The 21,837-nt window shown below is 37.6% G+C and overlaps 1 protein-coding gene across 1 annotated transcript in view; it reads right to left on the bottom strand.

Annotated features, from left to right (window-relative positions):
• Positions 1-21,837, bottom strand: part of si:ch211-156l18.8 (probable G-protein coupled receptor 158) — a 173,323-nt gene that overhangs the window by 68,517 nt on the left and 82,969 nt on the right. The window contains exons 4-5 of the mRNA XM_035407194.1: positions 21,374-21,470; positions 11,380-11,600 (exon numbers count right to left, since the gene is read on the bottom strand). Coding sequence (XP_035263085.1) covers positions 11,380-11,600; positions 21,374-21,470 — 318 coding nt within the window. The remainder of the gene's footprint in view (positions 1-11,379; positions 11,601-21,373; positions 21,471-21,837) is intronic.

Raw genomic sequence — 21,837 nt, 5'->3', positions numbered from 1 at the left:
CCTTTTTTATTTCAATTACAACCTTGGTAATGAAGTAATATTTTTCACCTGGTTGTCCATGTTTATATTGCCTGCATTAAACAACACGGTATGAACGCACGGGGCGAAGTATCTAAGATTCGCTTTTAGTAGTCCATCTTCAGAACATTGTAGTTTTACCACGGCAGACCCACGTCAATAACATCCGCCGTCGCATATAGCCTAGTGTAAGTGCAGTCGGATTCTCTTAGCACCGCGGTTGTCTTTTCCTAATTCCTTTTGAATTCTCCTTCACATCTTTCCTTAACCTCATGACGTTTTCCATCGAGGTCAAGGAAAAGTGGTTAGGAAAAGACATAGGATGTAATTTTTTTGACTATTCGGACACAGCCTGTGTTCAACTCTATGCAAGCTTAGCTGTAGTCTGTAGTTTGACAAGAAACAGCGTGCGACACCATGAATTTTGGAGAACCATGGATATTGATACTCTCCTTAATCTGCAGTGGGTTTGTGCACGTACACAGCCATTGTTGCAGAAAAAGTGGCCATTCCAAACTGGGGCGGGCCCACATTGGGCTCTAAATTTATAAAAAAATAAGAAAGTAAAACATTGTGCAGAGTGCTTATTCTGGTTTTTCCCACTAATGAAAACTTGGCTAACAGTCGGCTAACTATGGGCTAATAGTGTTTGAATGAGCCCTGTTTGCCTGTGTTTTTGCTTCGCTGTTTCTAGGCTTCTTAACATCTGCCATTGCAGCAGCTGACAAGCAACAAACACTGAATCTGATCCCAAACCACAGGCTCTGTGGCCACGCCCACCCGTCCCCACAGAGAAAAGAGCACCACGCCCAGAAACATCCCGAACACATTTTAGAATGACAAATACAGGTAAACGTTGCACAAATTCGGCTTAAGAGTGTAAAGACTGAGATTGCCAGTGTATCTCAGTTATATACACATTTCTATTTTAACTTCTTAGCGAAAAGCCCCTAGTGGTCGGCATGCTGGCGTGCCGATATTACTGAACTCAGACATTCAGTGCTACTGCAACCAAAGTATGAGTTAAAAACAGAAACGCTTTGTTTTAGTTTCATCAGTAGACGATACACGACAACTATGCCGAATACGGAGTTTCGTCGCTCTGGTTGTTCATTTAACGTGCACCCCCTCCCTGCAGTCTCATCCAACAGCAGCCATCTGCAGTCTCACAGACCGGCCTGAGGCGTGAGCGAGGAAGTGCGCATGCGCTTACAAGCAGAAGGAGAACAACAAAGAGAAAGAGCAGCATGAAGGTAAGCCACACTGAAATAAAACAATCGCTCGTAATTCATGGAACCTTCTGAATTTCAAAAGCAATGGTATCTTGGTAACACTTTACAATAATGTTACGTGAATTGGCATTAACTAATGTATATAGTTGTTAACATTAATTAATGATGTACAAATCCATTTACAAAGCATTCAATTAACTTTTCATTATTTAGTACCCTTATTGAAAGTACAAACCTTTAGCTAATGTATTTGTTAACCGTTAACTAACTAACGGTAAGTTTAGCCCATGATAATGGACTTCATTTATCATTAGTTAATGCTACAATCCATAATCGAATTCCGCCCCACTACTGCTGCCGTTGTTTTGGTCAGAAATGTGTATACACGTGGTCTAGCTAATCATTATCTCAGCTAGAAAACTAGGGGTGCACCGATATATTGGTCGAGTATCGGTATCGGCCGATATTTGCCTTGTCGACTGCAATTGGCTTATCGGCAGATAAGATTAAATTTACTGATGGCAGTGAAATTTTCCGATGGCAGTGAACTTTCATGTGCCAATACGCTGTGCCTATTTCTCAGTTCTTGAAGACACGCATAGGCATAAAAAATCCTTTGTTGCAATGTTAATGCAGTTTATATGTAGCCATTTATCTGAGTTCTTCTGAGAAATTATGCAATGTAGTCGTATTGTTTTGAAATTTCACAATCGATTGCCAAATGACGCATGTTAGTGCTTCAAAATAAAACAATGTGCTGTATATTTCTCAGATTTTGAAAATAAAAGACTGCGTCCAACATTTTTACAAAGTTATGGCAGTTCATCTGTACTGTCACTTTAATTGAATTCAGATTCCTGCCAGGCTGCCAGTTTTGCATTGATGACGTCATATTGAAATACTGTGCTCCGGCACTAATCCACAAACAACGTCTCTGAGAAGTTAAATCCACAACATGAATTTTGAGCATTACTCGCTGGCGTTCAACACGTTAAATCCATAACATGAGTCGTTCTTGAGTATCCTACTCTGGCATTCATCCAAATTCAAACCGAAACACAAGTCTTGTATCCTTTACTATTTGTTGCGTTAGTAAACATTGCACTCAATAAATTAGTTGCAAAACATTAACCTCCCACATGCAAAACTATTTTGTTTGATCGATGTCATCTGTGTCTACATTTCTCATATCAGAAAAACAATACATTTTTTTTATTTAGTTTATTTGAACACGGACAGTGTACAAAGAACATTAACCTTATATAAAACAAGGAGAGATGTAATGTACCGGGTTATAGCAATTTGCTAATTTCCACCCGTGGTCCCCAGGCAGGTAAGTAAGACAGTACAATAGAAAGTACATTAAACAGTAAAATAGAAAGGACATTAAAAAACAAAGTACAAAATACAAAGATAGTAAGAACATACAAACACAGTCATCCCCACATCCCAACCCTAAAACAAAGCGCCCCCCCCACCATAATAATTTACTAATGTATGCAAGTTTGTTGTGTAAGGCTCCAATGTTTTGTCGGACAGGAGAAAGTGTGAAAATCTGTAGATGTTATTAGTTCTGTTGGAAGATTATTCCATTGTTCTATGGCCATAAAAGTGAAGGATGATTTGCCAAGGGAGGTCTTGCGTTGTGGAATTCTGCACTCCCCCGAGTGGATGACCTAGTGGCTTGTGTTGTTTTTTCTGAGCTGAGTGTGACAAAGTTCCTCAAGGGAGGAGGAGCTTCAAGAGTTGGATCAAGAGTGACACCCAGGTATTTAAATTCATCCACGTTTTTAATTTTTTGTCCATTTACGCAGATGTCAGGACAGTCTCTAAGTTTGTATCTATTGGTAAAATACAGTTACAGTCTTTCCGACATTTAAAGTAAGACAGGAGTCATTTAGCCATTTAGCAACATTTTCCATTTCCTTTGATAATTTTGTGGCGACTCCTATTGCGTTTTTCCCATGGGTGTATAACACGGTGTTATCTGCATACATCAAGACTTCAACATCATTGCATACAGATGGGAGATCGTTGATGTATATACTAATAAGCAATGGTCCTAGAATTGAGCCTTGTGGCACTCCCATGGTGCAGGCTTTTAGAGGTGATAATTTATTGTTTATCCGCAGACACTGTTGTCGGCCATTTATTTATGATTTAATCCAGTTTTGTGTAGTTATGGAAAGGTCATAATTAGCCAGCTTGTTGAGTAGTGCTTGATGATTTACTGTGTCAAAAGCCTTACGCAGGACGAGGAAGACTGCTCCCACCACCCCTCCTTTATCTAGGTTTGCTTTAAGGACTTCAAGGAAGTAGCAGCATGCCGTTTCAGTTGAATGTTTTTTTCTGAATCCAAATTGCATAGGGTGTAAAAGGGCCTTGGAATCAAGGTGCGCAATCAATTGTTCTGCTACTACCTTTTCAGTGACCTTGGAAATGGCGGGGAGTATGCTGATAGGTCTATAATTACTTTCCTCCTGCTTATCTCCGGATTTGTGTACAGGGGTTATTATAGCCGGTTTCAAGGCACTAGGAAAAGTGCTCTCATTAATTGACTTGTTTATTATTGGAGTTATAGGAGTGGTTAAATTTTCTCTATTTTTTTTTTTTTTTTTTAGAAATGCAGTATCAAGACCATATATGTCCTTTGCTTTGCTGTTTGATAGGGTTGAGAGGATTTTGTTTATCTTTGTTTCATTTGTAGGTGTCAAAATTAATGCAGATCTGTCATGAACTGAAGCTTGAGAAAGGTGAGTTCGTGTAAAATTCTGACCCAATTCCAGGACAGAATTTATAAAATAATTGTTAAAATTTGTTGCAACATCTAAGCTATCATTTTGAAGAGTACCATTTATTTTGAGCTGTATGCTACCACATTTGGATTTTTTCCTTTCCAGTTAGTTTATCAATGCTTCTCCATAATTTTTTACTATTCCCTTTTGCTTCTTTAATGATTTCCAGAAAAAAATTTGCTTTAGCCTAAGTTGCATCGTGACTTTATTTCTCAGTCCTTTATAAATTAAACGATCAGTATTCAGTCCTGATTTTAGGGATTTTTTCATAGAAGCATCTCTTTTTCTCATTAGATCCCATAGGTTACTATTAAACCAAGGCAAACTCAATTTTACATTAGACTTCCGGGCCATTGTTTTGGTATATTTTAATAGAATCTGTTTGAAAGCTTACATTAAATCATCACACGCCTTCTCACACTGTTTATCTGCAATAGTGTCATTCCATTTAGTTTGCTTTATTTCGTTCTCAAAGAGCTCTAGGTCTTTTTTGGAATGAAAAAGATATTGGAATTCTTTTCAATTTCATTTTGATTCCTGTATCGTGTGTCAACGTTCTAGCTGCTAATGTAAGATTCTAATCTGAAAGACCAGTGATTAAGTTATATATTTTTGTTATTCTGTCTGCTTTATTTGTAAAAATCAAATCCAGTAGGGTTTTGGAAGAATTTGTTAGTCCCGTAGGTTTATTTACCATTTGTGTCATCTGAAATATTTTGGTGACATCCTTTAGCCTCTTTCTAAGTGCTCTATCTAGCCAGTTTAAATTGAAGTCTCCAAGGAGAAGTACTTCTTCACCATCATAGCGTTTGAGAATTTCAGATGAATGATCGAAGAAAACATTTGTAGCAGTAGGTGGTCAATAAACTGCAAGTACAACAAATGACATTTCAGGGGCTAGTGTAATGGTGACCCCAACACACTCCAGGGTGTTGTCAGCGATTTCAATTTGTTTACTTTGAATGCTCTCTTTAACATAGATCAGAACCCCGCCCCCCTTCCCTTTACTTCCATCTCGTCTGTACACATTATAACCTGGTACATTAAATATAGCTAATGGAGTTGTAGGAGTTAACCAAGTTTCCGCAAGACACAGATAATCAAGGTCAGAGTCAGTCAGTAAATGTTCAAGTTGTTCAGTCTTTGAGATGACGCTCCGTATGTTAAAGTGACCACCATAATCCCTTTCGTTTTTGTTCACGTTACTCCATTTACAGTGATAAATTGTCAACATGTATCCAATTGGCCAATCCAATCCAATCCATCAGCTAGACTATGCAGCTCGGAGCAGTTTTGGTAGCCTAGGTATAGAATAATAACATACCATGTACAATGATTAAACACTGGTATTAGGCCTATGCCCATTTTGATAAGATTCACATTGATGAATCAAATATTGGTCAGATGTTTGTGGAAAAAACATGATGTAATTAAACATATACTCACTGGCCACAATATTAGGAACACCAGTTTTCCATAAAACATAAGAGGTATCACATGTTTATGAAGCAAAAACTGCACACTTAATGTTATTTACACTGTTTTGTGACTTTCAATTAATGTTCAAGTTTTAGATTATGGCTCAGTTTTTTTATTAGCATGACAATTAATCATAATTGACTGGTAATCATCTTATTATCAAAGAAAAATTATTCATGAATCAAATGCTAATATTTTGTCAATAATAAGTATATATAAATATAATAATAAGTGAGTACTCTCGCCAGCTAATCTAGGACAAAACTAGGAAACACTTTGGTCCCTAATAACTGGAGTTGTGCAGTGCACCTTTGCTCCATATGGATTCCAGTGAGAATGTAAGCAGGAAGTGAAAAACTGAACTAAAGAAATCTTATTTATTTATTTTTGTTCCGTTTCTCACTCCACTTGCCCACTGCACTCAGGGGAATCCATACTGAGCAGAGGTACAACTCCACTCTTTAAGGATGAAAGACTTTTATCTGTATTAGCTGAAGATCGTACACAATTATTATTGACAGGATAGCAACATTTGATTCACAAATCATTATTATATGATAATAATGATTAACAGTCAATTATGATTAATTGTAATGCGAATTAAAAAACTGAGCCATAATCTAAAAGTTGCATATGAATTGAAAGTCGCAAAACAGTGTATATAATAAGATTAATTAATAACAGGGGGTGCAGGTTAATTAATGTGAATTGCTATCTATTAGCCTACACTACATTATTCTATATATGTATTTACAAAAAAACACAGATGAGTGACAGTCATCCACCTATATGTTATATAGGCCTATACAATATTAATTTCCTATACATGTCTCTAATTATTATTTGCTTTATTCATTTCAGTTTCTTGCGTGGATATTCCTTGCAAAATGCAGCCAAATGCTACCAAAATGTCCCCTGCAGAAGAACTAGAAGAGAAGGAGTGGACAATTCTAGACAATTGTATGAATTTTTTCATTTTTCCTGATGATGAGCTGTTTTACGGAATAGATTATCTGCCCATCACCTGACTCCACCCTTGCTCCAGCCCCTGAAGAGCCCACCCTTCCACTGACTGCACTACAGCCCGCCCTTGCTCAAGCCACAGCACCAGACCCCACCCTTCCTCCAGTCACACCAGACTCCACCCTTGGTCCAGCCCCAGAAGACCTCACCCTTCCGCCACTGACTGCACCAGAGTCCGCCCTTGCTCAAGCCACAGTACCACAGCCTACTCTTGCTCCTCCCCCAGAGCCCACTCATAAACCACCAATAAGAGAACCATGTGGCCCCAAATGCAGGAGAAAATGCTCTGAGAAATTTTCAGAGGACAGACGGAGAGAAATCTGGGGCAAATACTGGGACATGCCATACCCTGAGAAACGTTCCTTCATGTTTTACACTGTGAGCCAGGTACCGACCGTGAAAGTCTGTGGTGATGGAAAACCAAGTCGGCGGGGCAGGTCTTTCATCTACAGGCTGAAAGATGAAGGCCAGGTCCCATAGCAGGTGTGCAAACATTTCTTATTTTCAACTTTAGGGTACCACCCGACCAACGACAGCCTGGTCCTCTCAGTAATGGGAAAAGAAATCACAACTCCTCTTGTTCCACGAGAAGATCAGAGTTAAAATTTTTGAAACAAATGTATGGATATTTGAGCACAGTGTACTTACTCTGACAGGGCAAATCAGTAGGCTAACAGAGACAAAAATGGCAGCCTTTTCAGGTAGGTAATAATCCATTGAAAAAAAAAAACCGGAAACATAAGAAAATGCATGACTGGTGTATCTTTTTGAATTGCACAATGACAATAGTGAAGGCTCAACCCTTATCCTAACGTTAAAACAAAAAGGGAAGCCCCACCACTAAAACTAAAGAATAGACAAGATTAGAGTTGAACATGAGATTTTGATTGTATTTGCTGTATTTTGTGTCTGTAAGAAGGTTTATGTTGGTAATGTTTGTGAACATTGGAGACATTTTATATTATCAATTATATATATTCATATTAAGTATTGAATTATATTAATATATTTATTATATATTTAGACATATTAGAGAACTCTTTGAGTAGGACTAAAACATACACATTTCTCCAGTATCTGATTTGTAGGCTTAGTCCAGACTGGTTCCCTCAACCCCCTATACTTTTATGTTTATTCCACAATTGTGTTTCTTTTTTAATGATTGATAAAATATGCAGTGGCCTATTATTTTCCAAAATTATATGTGTGTATAGAGTTCTATAGTGGTATTCCTTTAAGAAACTACAATCCCTGAATCCCTTGCAACATTGACTTTGGCAGCATTTTATTTTGTCGACATGGGAAGGGAGGCAGCCACTCATAAACTAAATAAATGTTTACAGTGGATTTTATCGTGACATGCATGGTTATGCATGGTTATACAACAGTATATTTAATTCGAATGTCATCCACTGTAATCATGCCACAGGACCCCAATCACTTTAATCACGCCACAGGACCCCGCTTTCTCTCTGTTTTTCTCCTTCCGCTTGTAAGCGCATGCGCACTTCCTCGCTCACGCCTCAGGCCGGTCTGCAGAGCGCAGATGGACCCTTCTCGTCTCATCTGCAACTACACCCCCCACCCATGACACAATGGACAATATTGTCTATCTGGGAATTCATAAAAATATTCTTTCACCACTCAAAAATCATATTTTGTCATAGTAACAAGATAAACCTGACAATAGCCCTAAGAGATGCCAATACAGCAGTGAAAACGCTGCTCACTGAATAACGAAATAAACCAGACAAAGTTTTTAAAAATGATACCATGTCATTCTACAGTCAATATCTGGGACTAAATATTGAATAAATATACAACCTTACCATTGGTTTTACACATAGAGATGTCCCTTGTGAGACTGAGTGGTCATATATTGTCTTGGACAACCCGTTTGTGAAATATACATGCATTTGTGATGCCTTAGTACCTTCCAAAATAGCTGAGAGTAATACCACACGCGTTGTTTACCGTACGGCTTTGTCGCCCTTTTTAGTAGGCTACAGTCTGGTTGGATTGACAATTCATTTATTCAGTAGGTGATAGTATAAGCTTTCTAACGATGTATAACATGTCTAATTTTGCTTCTGGATTAGCGTAACCAAAAATTTTCTTATCATCGCATTCACTTGCGCATTCATTCTGTGGTAGCAGTAAAAGACACTGCACCTAACGAAACGTTGTGAACGATTTTTCGTCATTTCTTGGAAAATACTATTATTATTGAGGACTTCTGGGCATAGCTAAGCCATATGTTTGCTGATAGACCTAGCTGACATCGTTTTCTGTAGTGAGACAGAGACAGAACTGTATCATTGATTTACTGTCTCTGTCTCTACCTACTGAAAACAGATAAGATTTCATCATTGCTATGTAAGTATTACTGCTCAAAATATTTCGGTATACGTTATTTTTTAAATTGAGTGTCTTTAAATAGGTTAGTGGTATTATATAATGTGGATATTTCACACTGTAATTTAAGCGTTAGTAATGTAATAGTTTTTGTGATGCATGCAACAGTGATGACAGACGGTTGAAAATTGTTTTCATATCCCATCCCCATACAAGAAAACATACAAGAGTTGATAATTACACATTTAGGTACTGTACAGCATTGTGTGACTATATTTTTGCATTATTTTTAAATCTGATATCAATTTTTCATCTTAAACCTTCAAAAGGGGCTCATTTATATGCTTTACAATGGACAAAAAGCATTCTTTTTTCTACGTTTATTTGTGGATCACCTACATTTATTTGTTGCTCAGACACATTTATTTATTTATTTTTGAAACAGCTATACACTGGAAATCTGGTATAGTGCCGGATAATTTGATGCCATGCTTTTATCTCATATTCATTTGTTGATTTCAAATCCAAATGCCTTAAGTATACAGCAGTGTATACTTATTAAGTATAAGTATACATTGCACAAAGTATGGAAAACCCTATGAAAAGCCTTCTGGGCATCCTGAAGGAAATAAATAAATAAATATTTATAGACTAGAGCCTACACAATGGTTCTTACAATTTCAAATATGCATTTCACTTATTTTGTCTCAAATGTAGGTTGCAGCAACTTATTATTGTTATCACCTCAAATCCCCAGCTCAAAGCAACAATTAAGATCAGATTGAAACAGCCACAGAGAAGCCACCTGCAGGAGGAGAAGGTTATGCAGTGAATGCAAATCTAAAGATGCCAAAATTCTTTGAGACATCCATTTTCATGTTAGCAGCTGGCCACTTTCATATCATGAAGTATCCCTGCAAATGAAAAGACATAAATTGGTGCTTGGATGTCATAGCTCCAATATAATGTCTTGCCTGTTATAAATAGGCTAGTTTTTAGTCTGTCCAAACTTGCTGAATTTGAATTTAAATTTGAGCTTGATACGATCAGCAAATATTGTATTATTTTGTTGTAAAATGCATTAAATGCTTAACCTAAGAGATTTTTCCTCATACTTACTCAGTAAGAGATTATTTTTCTTTATTCAGAAGAAAATAATTTAAATAAACAACTGATGCAATATCATGACAGCTTCTTTTGTTGAGAAAAAGGTTATGCATGGAATGCTGAATGTTCATAGATGCAAATTACCTTTTTTAAAACTAGTTCATCCTGGCATGCAATGCCTTTGTACAATTGTATATTTCATCTTAATTTATAATAAAACATAAAACATAATTTATGTTTTAATTAATTTTTAAATCCAAAAATGCAAGATTATGTATGTCAGCAAGGTGAGGATTAATTGAAATATGTTTAATTTTCCGAACCGAGCTGTTTTAATCGTTGACACCCTCATTTGATGTTCAGCACTCTGAATGCCGAACAGAAGCGCATCAACCGGCTCTGGAAAAACTTCAAAGAAGAGCAAACAAATTGTTCCTGGTATGAAAAATAAAAGCTATGAGGAAAGACTTAAGGTGCTTAACATCTTCAAGCTTAGTAAAAGAAGACTCAGGAGTGATTTTATTGAGGCCAGCCAGGTCACGTAGCAGAGGCAGAAACAGGGGATTTTCAAGACTAGGCTTGATACGCTGTTAGATACTATCTAGTCTGTAGGTAATCAGAGCACTAATTTAGTCAGGAAAATGGTGAGCATTGTTAGGCTGAATTGCCTGTTCTTGTCGTTATGTTATGTTATAATACTTAAATATTTAAATTTACAATATGAAAAAAATGCTAATTAAAAAAGAATTTTAAAAGTATTTTGAGTAAATTTTCCAAATAATTATAATGCTTATAATGCCATTTAAATGTTGGTGGTCATGCCCCTGTGAAATATTTATTTTTCTGTGGTTCACCTGACCATTCTGAACTATTCCAATACCTGGTATTTACAATTACTTGTGAGTCAGAGCAAGACACTTCATGTGCAGCTTGAGCAAGCAGACTGCGAGCACCTGATTGGTCTATCATGGTTGGTCGTGAGCGATGAGACAGTATTCTTGGCTGACTGAATCCCTCCATCCCTGGGTGTTACTATGGGCAATTATGCATTGCCAAGTAGGGCTACTATCGGCACTGACACAGTCCACATTTGATTCAGACCATAGGGCCCATCTACACACTGGAACAGTGCCTTAAGAGGATGAACCATCAGCCAACCTCTCTGTTGGTATACAGTACAGTTTGTGTAGGTGGAAATGAGAGTGTAATCTGTCACTGCAGCATAGTGTACATTTCTGCAAATGATGGGCCATGCAATGACAGGACAAAGGAAAACAGGCCAAAATATGGAATGGATAACACAGATACATGAAACTTGTTGACACTTAAGCAGTAAAACAATCATTCATGTAGACTGAAATGACACTCACCTTGTTCCTGCGGAACTGGTATGTTACAAGCATACTGATGAAGACTATAAACATAAAGAAGCCCTGCACAGTCAACACGGCTGCTCGTAGGTACCAGTCCTCTTGTACCTTGCAGGGGGACCCATCCTCACAGCGCAAACAGCCTGGCCAACAGGGCAGACATACAGGAAGGACAAGGGCAAAAAGCCCACTTGAATGTGAAGCACTGTGACCTGCTACACCTGGACACAAATAAAGTGCAACAGGAACAAGAGAAACATACATGAACCACATATGGATCAATCCACAAACTGCTTATCTCCTGGATATCATGGAGATCATAGTACCATACGAAATGAGTGCCAACATATCTGAATATGAATATAAGATTTTTTATGTTATGAATGTCACAATTTACATAATAGAAATGGGAAGATAAAAACACATACAAATACAAACAAATATATAACTGAATCTATTTATAACACATTTCATAATTTTTATTTGCAAATTGTCATCTTAATTAATTCCAAGTTATGCCATTTTGGGTTTGTAATTCAGATCAAATTTTATTTATAGAGCACATTTCATACAGGAGCAACTCAATGTGCTTTACACAAACAGTTCAGCAACAACAGATAAAAAAATATAGGGGTACTACTGTCTCAGGAATAAATAAATAAATCCTGATCCACAAATAAATCCAGCAGATCCATAAATAAATTTAGTTGATATACACAAATAAATACAGCTGATAGCTAGCTTTATTGGAATGACTGTAAAATACTACTAGTTAAGTAAAGTAAGTACTTGTTTATTACTGTTTAAAGTAGTAATAGTCAAAAGATGAAACTGTTTCTGAAATAAGGGTTAATCTAAAGTCAACATTTCGTCATGTTTAAACGCCTCTCTTGATATTTTTTGTGGATTATTGCCTGGCGTTTTTTATGTTCATTCTAACACAAGCAAAAGTCAGAACTTTTTATGTGAATCTGAACAAATTTTGAACCAGTTAGCAGATGCCCAAACTGCAATTAATTAATTATTGTTGATCGATTCCATTCAAATTTTTCATAAAGAGATTTTGATTATTCTTGAGTGCACATGGTGATCATTCTGAAAATATTTTCTTTTTGTTTCAAATAATTCAATTCAATTTTATTTGTATAGTGCTTTTTACAGAGAACTGTCACAAAGACACTTTACAGAGTAGCAAGGCAAGAGACAGAGCAAAAAGAGGAAACAGAGAAAACACCAGGCCTGAACCCCCAAATAGCAGGTACATAAGATTAAAAAAACTCCCAGTGGGGAGAAAACCCTGAAACGGCGGCGAGAAAATTTTTTCCCAATGTGAAGAAATTTCGCAAAGAACCTGGCTATAAAGGGGGGCCCAACCTCCACTGGCCAGCCTGGTGTAAAGCAGTAGACAGCAAATAAAATGGGTTGAGCAGGGTACAACTGAGGTGAAAGCTAACAGGAATTGTAGAAGAATATAATTATAGTTCCTTATTAGCTATGTTTCCATTAAATTGTCAAGCGAATTTTAAGCGAACTTTTGAAATATCGCAAAAAAGAAAATGCGAATTAAGAGTGTTTCCATTAACTGGTTTGGAGCGAATGAACCAGGCTACGCAAAGCGTAGTTACGTCAGAAGTTGGCGGTATAGGCTACGCTACACATGGCTGTAAAAAACAGAGTAGAAGAAGGGGTTGCAAACTGGAAACAAAACAAGTCTACGAGTGAAAAACTATAGCGAAAAATGGAGAGAGGTCTTCAGGAATTACTTTCAGTTGGGCAAGTTGTAATTGTTCTTTCATGTCAGCTAGTATTTGCCATGTTTCATGCTGATAATGGAAACAGCTGATCAGTCATGTGACTTAAATGTTCGCTACGTCAGAACTTATTCGAAAAAACTGTTTCCATTTCTCATTTTGCGCATTAACTCTTTTTCGAAAAAGGCAAAACCCACCTCAAGCGAGCGTAAAAACTTTTTTTGCGAATTTGAGGTACTTTTTGTGCATTTTGCTGTTTCCATAAATAGCAAAATGTGCAAAATGGCAAAATGCGCATCAAAATACGTTTATGGAAACACGGCTATTGTTTGCCTAAAATTCATAAAACACACCTAAAGCACCTTGGTCCCCCTGCTATTTCTGGTTTAGGTTCCTTAATAGAACCGTAGTCCATTTTTGTTAATACCTAAGAATTTGCACATGCAGTGGGGGGCTTTCAGAAAGTGATCATTTTAGTTCAGTAGCACAGTGCCACTGTTGAATTACTGGCACAACTACTAGAATAGATTTATTTATGCTCAGAAGCAAATAGACCCATTGGCTCAGAATAACTTTGTTGAAGCAAACAAGTAAGCTTGTGGTCTGTATTATCTTGTATATATTATCAATATGTTTTTCCTTGACACTACTATCAACAGAACATTATTCTTTTATCATATTGTTCATAGTCAGGCATGAAACTTGCAGGGGTTGTGCCCTGGAGTACTTTTGCGTTTAAATCAACTTGTAATATGTAATGTCTGCGGATGTTAAAGGAAATGAAAGATAAATATTTATTGTGATGGGATGATTGTAAATGTAGCACACCACACTTCTTGTGTAATGTTGGCTCAGTCTGGGATACCCTGGGAACCCTAAACATAGGTCTATCAATACCTGTACAGTCTCCCCAACTCATCCGTAGCTCAGCTGCAAGCATGGCTGTGAGTGGTAAACACATATAGGTGGTGGGTGACTGGATTTTTATGGTACACTTATATGACATGTTAGCACGGAACTAGATGAGTCAGCTGAAGTAAAGTTCCAAGAATTGGCTGAGGAGTGAAATCAATAAAGTAGCCAGTGACAGCTAGCTATAGTAGGGTAGCATCGTAATGGCAGACAGGCTATCATAAAGGAAGGACAGAGAGCAGAGGAGAGGCAGGAGCAAAATGAGGACAAAGGAAGAGGTGAGATGAAGGATGAAAATGAGAAAAGGTCAAATGAAAATAGTTGACACAGAAAGAGTGGCTGGGATACAAAAAGGGTGGACATTTCCAGTTTCAACCATGGCTGTACATCACCAACCATGGTGAATGTATTATTTTATCTCATCAAAAACACGTTTTCAACGTACAAAAATGCCAAGTTACTCACACGTATAAGACATACACTGTCTATAACTCATTCATTCAGACTGTCAAAATCCAGGCCTGCCATTAAAAGTATTGATATCAAAATGACGCCAAGTTACGGTACTACAAACAATATAGGCTATTTTGCCTCACCAAAATTAAATAAAATGTATTCCAAAGCAATGCTACCCAATATTTTCTCAATTCTTTCAAGTCACTTGGCCCTGTGTTTTGTAATCTTAGCATTTTACAATGTCATGCAAACTTTGTGTCGGATCAAAGTGTGAAATATTTTGAATTGCCATGGAACACATTGAAATTCATGGAGAAAACTGCTGGTGAGTAACTACAGGAAGCATATTTCTCCAGGAAACATATGTTTGTACTTGCTTCTGAACTGAATTTGACTAAATGTACAAGTTATTGTATATTTGCTACGTACAATAAATGCTGCATGTCAAATACATATTGTACATACATACATAGAGAACTTCTTTATCCCCATGGGGACATTTCCCTCGCAGCATGTTACATTCACATTTACGAACAGACATTTATACCAAGAAACATACAATCATTCACGCAACAGAAATGCTGGGCAGCGAAATACATACATACCAATACAAATTGGACATATAGATGCCTATTCAATCAATCTTGACTGTGAGAAAGCCATCCACACATATGTTTTGCCTGTCCATGTACTGCATGCTTATACACACAGGGCCAAGTGACTTGAAAGAATTGAGGAAATATTGGGTAGCATTGCTTTGGAATACATTTTATTTAATTTCGGTGAGGCAAGATAGCCTATATTGTTTGTAGTACCGTAACTTGGCGTCATTTTGACAGTCTGAATGAATGAGTTATAGACGGTGTATGTCTTGTACGTGTGAGTAACTTGGCATTTTTCTACATTGAAAACATGTTTTTTTATGGGATAACATTTCTTTTTGCAAAGTGTTTGTTATGAGAAACTGAGAACAGTAATGCATATAAATGTAGACTATGACAAGTATGCGTACACATACATACATGCAAACATGCATACAGCGTAGGCAGTCCCGGATGTAGACTGGCTTGATTGGGAGGCAGAGCGAGATTTTGGGGGGCAGAGGTAGATTTTGGGGGGTCAAGTTGAGGACATGAATCGTGATGAGCTGCGGAGCAGACCTGGGTCTAAAAATGCAAAGTAACCCTTTAAGAAACGGTTGTGGATTATGGCTATCCTTGTGTGAATTTGTACAGTCTGATCGACGTGTACCGTTTAGCACTTTCGCTTTGCTGTATATATAAAACAATGACTGTGACAAATGGTGCGGTGGCATAAGTATAAACGAGGCTTGCACCATCAGAAAACCAAAAGAAGTGTCCCCAGTGTATATACTCACTTATCTGATGGCCATCAAACGACCCTTCATTGACAAAATTATCAGCAAGCTCGTTGAATTAGAGCTCCCTAGGTCACAACTTGTGTACCCTTCTGTCCTGCTCGGTTTTTGTTATTGCGTTGAGATGCACTTTTAATGTTTCTAAGGTTTATAAGGCATTTTGATACGCTTAGCTGTATGCAGGACTCCTTTTTGCTGTTTTCCTTAGCTATTACTGACCTTACGTGAGAATTTGAGAAGGACAGGAACAGGAACACTTGAGAGTGGAAAATAGCAGCACCGATATATGTCCCAGCAATCTTTGCATATCAGGAAATAACAGTAGTACGAGAGAAATTATGAGAAATTATGAAATTGAGTAGTTGAAACAATATGTTTTTAGCAGAATGGGCATGTAGGTAAAGACTGACATGATCACAGACTAACCAGCAACATTAATCTCAGGGATCAAATTGATCACATGACCTCCTATGGATGCTCCTTCACTTCCTATGTATGTTCAATGTACATTATCACAATGTTATGCACATATTCATCAGCACTCCTGCACTTTATATGTTTAATATTTAAATATTTAATACTCATTAATACTGTTCTCATTGTCCATATCCCCTATCTGTACAGGCTGATACTGCTGCCAATGTTTAATATTATGTATATTTTTGATATTTTTTGATATTTTTGTCTGTCTTGCTTGTACGTAGTTGCTGCCTGCCATGTCATAAGAATTTCTTTGCTCAGAATGACCTTGTGTTATACTGTGCACTTAACAAATAAAACACTTTGACTTTGAGATGAGTTTCATTATTAACGGTATATAAAACAGACAGTATTACTAATTACTTGTTTAAATAGTTGTTGAAGTATGGCGTTAAATTGCATAGGAAAACTCTTGTACAAATGTACTTTTCTCACGTTCACTACTAGTAGTGATAATTATGAATGAGTCATCTTTTTTAAATGGAATGTTTTAATGGGGTGTTGCACACAGTACATACGTAGTAATTGTTTATATGTCGGTAGATATAAAACAGGGCGAGGTAATATGAATGTAGGAACCTGGCATTTGCTGATAAGAACATTTTCTACAGTAGCCAAGTGAAGGAATACAGTTAGTAGAAATGGCACAGTGGTCAGCTGGTGTAACCTTTTAAGAAAATCAAGAAATGTGCCATCATGAAATGAATATGGCTGCCCATGAGTGACTTTTGGTAAACATATGCAATGAAGATTCTTATATTCTGATACGCACAAAAGCAATAAACAATTATTAGTTAGCAAACATAAGAGTAAGAAAATGTAAGTAAGTAAGATATGAAACAATCTGCCTGAGGGCAAGGCAGGATTCGATCGTCTGACCTTGCGCTTCCCAGTTAATGACATTAGCAGTGTGCCACTGTCAAGTAACTGTCCAAGGGGGTGAATTTTCTTGGTCAAATGTATCTGTGGTTTCAAAGAAGAATCTGGTTGTATCCATATGGCCTGGCTATATTGTAGCCGGTTAACTGAATGTGTAGATGGTATGTCATAACAAGGATGTGCATAAGGCCGGGCCAAAGTTGCCCGAGCAGCAGCCCATTTGCCCCTCTAGAGGAAAAAAAAATTTGTTTTATTTTTGCTGTTGGGGCTGCATAAATACGAGTAGCCTATAATTGCTAAAGTTAGACCAAATTAAATTGCCATATCACCCAAACTTTTATTACTTTTTGATAGGCATGCAGCATGCCTCCGTGGGACACAGAGATGGGGCAGCCCAGAGCCGTAAAAAAAAAAAACGTGATGCAAAGCGATGCTCTATGCCCCCTGTCATGTGACACTGTGGGCGACATAGCTCAGGAGGTAAGACCGGTTGTCTGGCAGTCGGAGGGTTGCCGGTTCAAACCCCGCCCTGGGCGTGTCGAAGTGTCCTTGAGCAAGACACCTAACCCCTAACTGCTCTGGCGAATGAGAGGCATCAATTGTATATAAATGCAGTCCATTTACCATTTACTGTAGCATCCAAACTTGGTATTTGTTGACATTGTGTGAGGGCTCCGAGTGAGTCTTTTGAAGTTGTGGAAATGATTAATACAAGAATTGTTTCTCCTGATTGATTTTCCTGTTGAACTCAATGGAAAAAATATTTATGAGAAACAATGCTTGTAGTATCTACTGCATATCTGGCAGCAGCACGGTGGTTTGAGGCTCATTTGATACCTTGGACTAAAAAGCAACATTTCAACCCTACAGGGTCTTCATCAGGCAAATGACGTATCCTGCATTACAGCGTTGATTTCTGCACCAGCAGCAACCTAATTTTATGAAGATTACCGTGAGGGGGCAGCGTGGTTGTGGTTCCGGCTGCAGGCAGAGAGATGGGGAGTGGTTTAGCCGGCCGGCAGTCACTGCTGTGGGCAGTTAGGTGACTAATTCTAAACCTTTATCTGCATTGCCTACAGTGAGACAGCAACGCTACCAGGATAGCGACCAACAGCAATAGTGCCGCTGTACAAAATAAACTGTGTATCTCACCACTCTGCGCTTGGGTGGTTATGTCGAACTTATCACAATTAAGAAACCATATATTGCAAAACTATTTTCTTTGAATATGCACACAATCAATTGTGCCAACTGAATCAATTTCAAAGTTTGTATTTCTAAATTATAGTGGTTTTGTTATATTGGCTAAGGGAAAATGTATCAAGGAATATAACAGGAACACTGAAAAAAGAGCTAAAACGTGCATGGATAAACACAAAATGGCCAGAGGCTGGGGGCATAAAAAGTTAAGAAATACAAATTGCAATATTTCTCTGGTCATAACGAATTCAGCATATTTCTCCCCCCTTCTCCTTGGAGTGTGCTTTTACATAGCCTATGCACCGTCCCTCTCCTCTTATCAATTCCACAGAGAACGCACAGCTTTGGTGGGACCAAACAGAGCAGTTACATTTTACACAGTTGTCATGTCATCATGCCCCATTCAGTTTATTCAAAGTTTCACTTTCAGTGAAAACCTTGTGAAGAAAATGGTACCAACTGCCTGTATTTCCTTACGGAGTTGATTTTTTTTTCTCATTTAAAAAATGTAGTCATTTTAGGTTCAAATATTTCGGAAATATATAGCATTTACAATTGTTGAAGTCATTTTAATTTTAAGTCTCCAAAACCCCATGGCTTTGCTTTGGCCTACCTAGTGTTAAGGGAAACTCTCACTTGCTGTCTCTCTGCAGGTGTGTGTGTGTGTCTAAAGAAACTTGGTGCTGACTTCTGAGAGAATTTCAGGTTGGGAAAAAAAGATCTGAATCTAAAGAATACTGGCCAAATTCGGGAGGAGAAAACATTTGGAGAGAACACATTCTTTGAGTGTGGCCAAATATGGTATATGTATTCGGCACCATCCCTACTAGATAGATATCTAGACAGATACTGATGTATAAATACTAAGAATGTAGTGGCAAACATACTTACATACTTATAACAATAAATCCTTTGGACATGTTGCTGGCTAGATAGCTGTTAGGGCAGAAAAGGCTTAGTTGGTGCTAAGCAAAGATTAACTGGCAGACAGCAGTGCTGTGAATCTTGTAGGTAACATTATTTTCTCTGGTGCTGTTGTTTGGTTGGAATCTTCTTTGAGTAATTTCAGAATCATTAAATCAACATAGCTCAAAATAAGCATGTCTTTGTTGTGTGCTAATAATGACACCGTGTTCATTCTCATTAGATTTATTCTGAAGATTATTTTTGACTGCAAGAGTTCCGTTGCTGTGAATTTTCCTTTCACCTCTGTCGGCATTTGCAGTTAAAGTTTCGAATTTTGTTAGTCTCCTTTTCAAATTCTTCTGTGTCCATGACACTACCCGCAGCTAAATTATTCAGAGCTGTAATAGCATTTTGGGATTGATTTCCAATTATTTTCAAATGTGAGTATCCTCAATAAACAAAGGCTTTGTGCGTTTATTTATGGATGAGGTGTACTGAAACTCACAGCCAATCAAACTAGGAAGGTGCTAATCGGTCTGCTGATTATTCTGCCACCTCAAAGGATTCTGTCACCCAAAATGGGGCTGAGCATGTCCAAATCCTACCATAGTTTGGAATGTCCAATTATCTGCAACCACGTACATGCGCAAACCCCTGAGCCAATTCGGGAGAGTGTGGACAGTCGCGACTCCACCGAAACACATGGTTTACACACTGAGGAAGACCTTTGACATACAGGCACCCGGTTGACTGGGGAGAAGGGGGGGGGGGGGTCAATAGAGAGATGCAACCACAAATTGCGCTTTTCTCTATGGAGTTACTGTACAGTCGGCACTGGCATGGTCCAGATTTCATCCAACGGAGTCATCTATGCACCAGAGCGTGGTGCCTTAACTGAATGAACCACCCAGCAGCCTAGTGTATTAACATTGTAATATGACAAAATATATTTTTTATTCCCGCACTTTACGCTGCTTCCATCATGGGATCACATTTCTTAGATGAATGCAACCAATTTTTATATATATATAATTGAGATGACCTCTCATCACAGTGGACTTTTATGTTGTGCGTTATTACACGCTGACTAGTTAGCTCTCTGCCTTCTCAGTCATGCAGACTACAAATGCACCGAAATATGTCATAAGGGAATAATGTTTTCACAATATGTTCATCATAAGGAACATAACAATGGTAAATCAAGTTTCAGACAACCATTGGGTAAGTTGTATTTTGCCTGTGATTTAGATTCCTTCAATGGTAAGCTCCCTCTTATAGACGTGAGTTTTACAGGCCTACTTCTGGGTTGCCATTTTTCTTCAAAATTTCACACAATATAATTCACCCTTTTTTAACAAATAATCACCTGAAAACAATTATGACTCAGCATCAGTGTTGGTAAAAGTACTCAAATATCATACTTGAGTTAAAAAAAATACTCAAAGTACAATTTGAAAAAACATTTAGCAATAAAACAAAAACAACCATTTTATACAACATCTAACATCTCTATATAGCGTAAAGACGTAAGGTGCCACATTGCCAGTTGAAAAAAAGGGGCGGTCACGTCTGAATTTTCTAGTACCTTCTTTGTTTACCTTGAGATGGTAAACAAGTGCCTTCACTTACTGTAGCAGGTAATGCGGACTACAATCGGACAGTTTATTGACATTGTTCTCCACTGAATTTTTAACTGTCCTACATGACTGTGGGGTTAAATCCTTTACCAAAAGTGGATCATAGACAGAAGTGCTTGAATGTGCAAGTTCTGAATACCTGACTTGAATTTGAAGAATGAATCTGACTGAAATAGGATAACATAATTTTTTAAAATAAAAAATTAGACAGATTGCAAAACTGTGAAATATGAATAGAAATTATTAGAAATGAATAGAAACACATATGATGAAATCATTAGTATACTTTGGGAATATGAACGATTCATTCAAAAGGTTGTATTTATATTTAACTTTTGACACTGATTTCAGTCCATATAATCCATTTTAACCATGTGGATTTGCAAAGGACTTACGTGTGTCCTGAGAGGCTGTTGTTGGGCTGTAGTACCCCTCTTTGCAGTGGCAGCTATACTGTCCTAGTCGAAAGCCCTGTCCATTGGTTGGTTCACACTGTGGGAGAAAGACGTGTGAGTCATTTCAACTTATTTTAGTCACGGATATCACACAAGAAATAAAAGCAAAAAGAAAATATAGTTGCATGCAGCAATTCCTGGGGTCCAAGCTGCATAAGTAACATGAGAGACTTTATGATGGTAGGCACCAACTTTACATATACAGTGGACTCCAGAATTATTGGCACCCTTGATAAACATGCACAAAAAATGCTAAAAAAAGTTATTGACATAAGCTTTATTTTCCAACATGTGTAAGGTAGTGTCCTTGATTAATGATTCATTGGAATCAACCAAAGTCTTACATTTTTTAATATTATAAATAAAAAATATTTCCCCAAAAAACAGGTTCCACAATTATTGGC

Source organism: Anguilla anguilla, chromosome 2 (genome assembly GCF_013347855.1).
Source record: "Anguilla anguilla isolate fAngAng1 chromosome 2, fAngAng1.pri, whole genome shotgun sequence".
Lineage (NCBI taxonomy): Eukaryota > Metazoa > Chordata > Actinopteri > Anguilliformes > Anguillidae > Anguilla > Anguilla anguilla.
The sequence above is the reverse complement of the archived record's forward strand: the minus strand, read 5'-3'. Positions and strand labels throughout refer to the sequence as shown.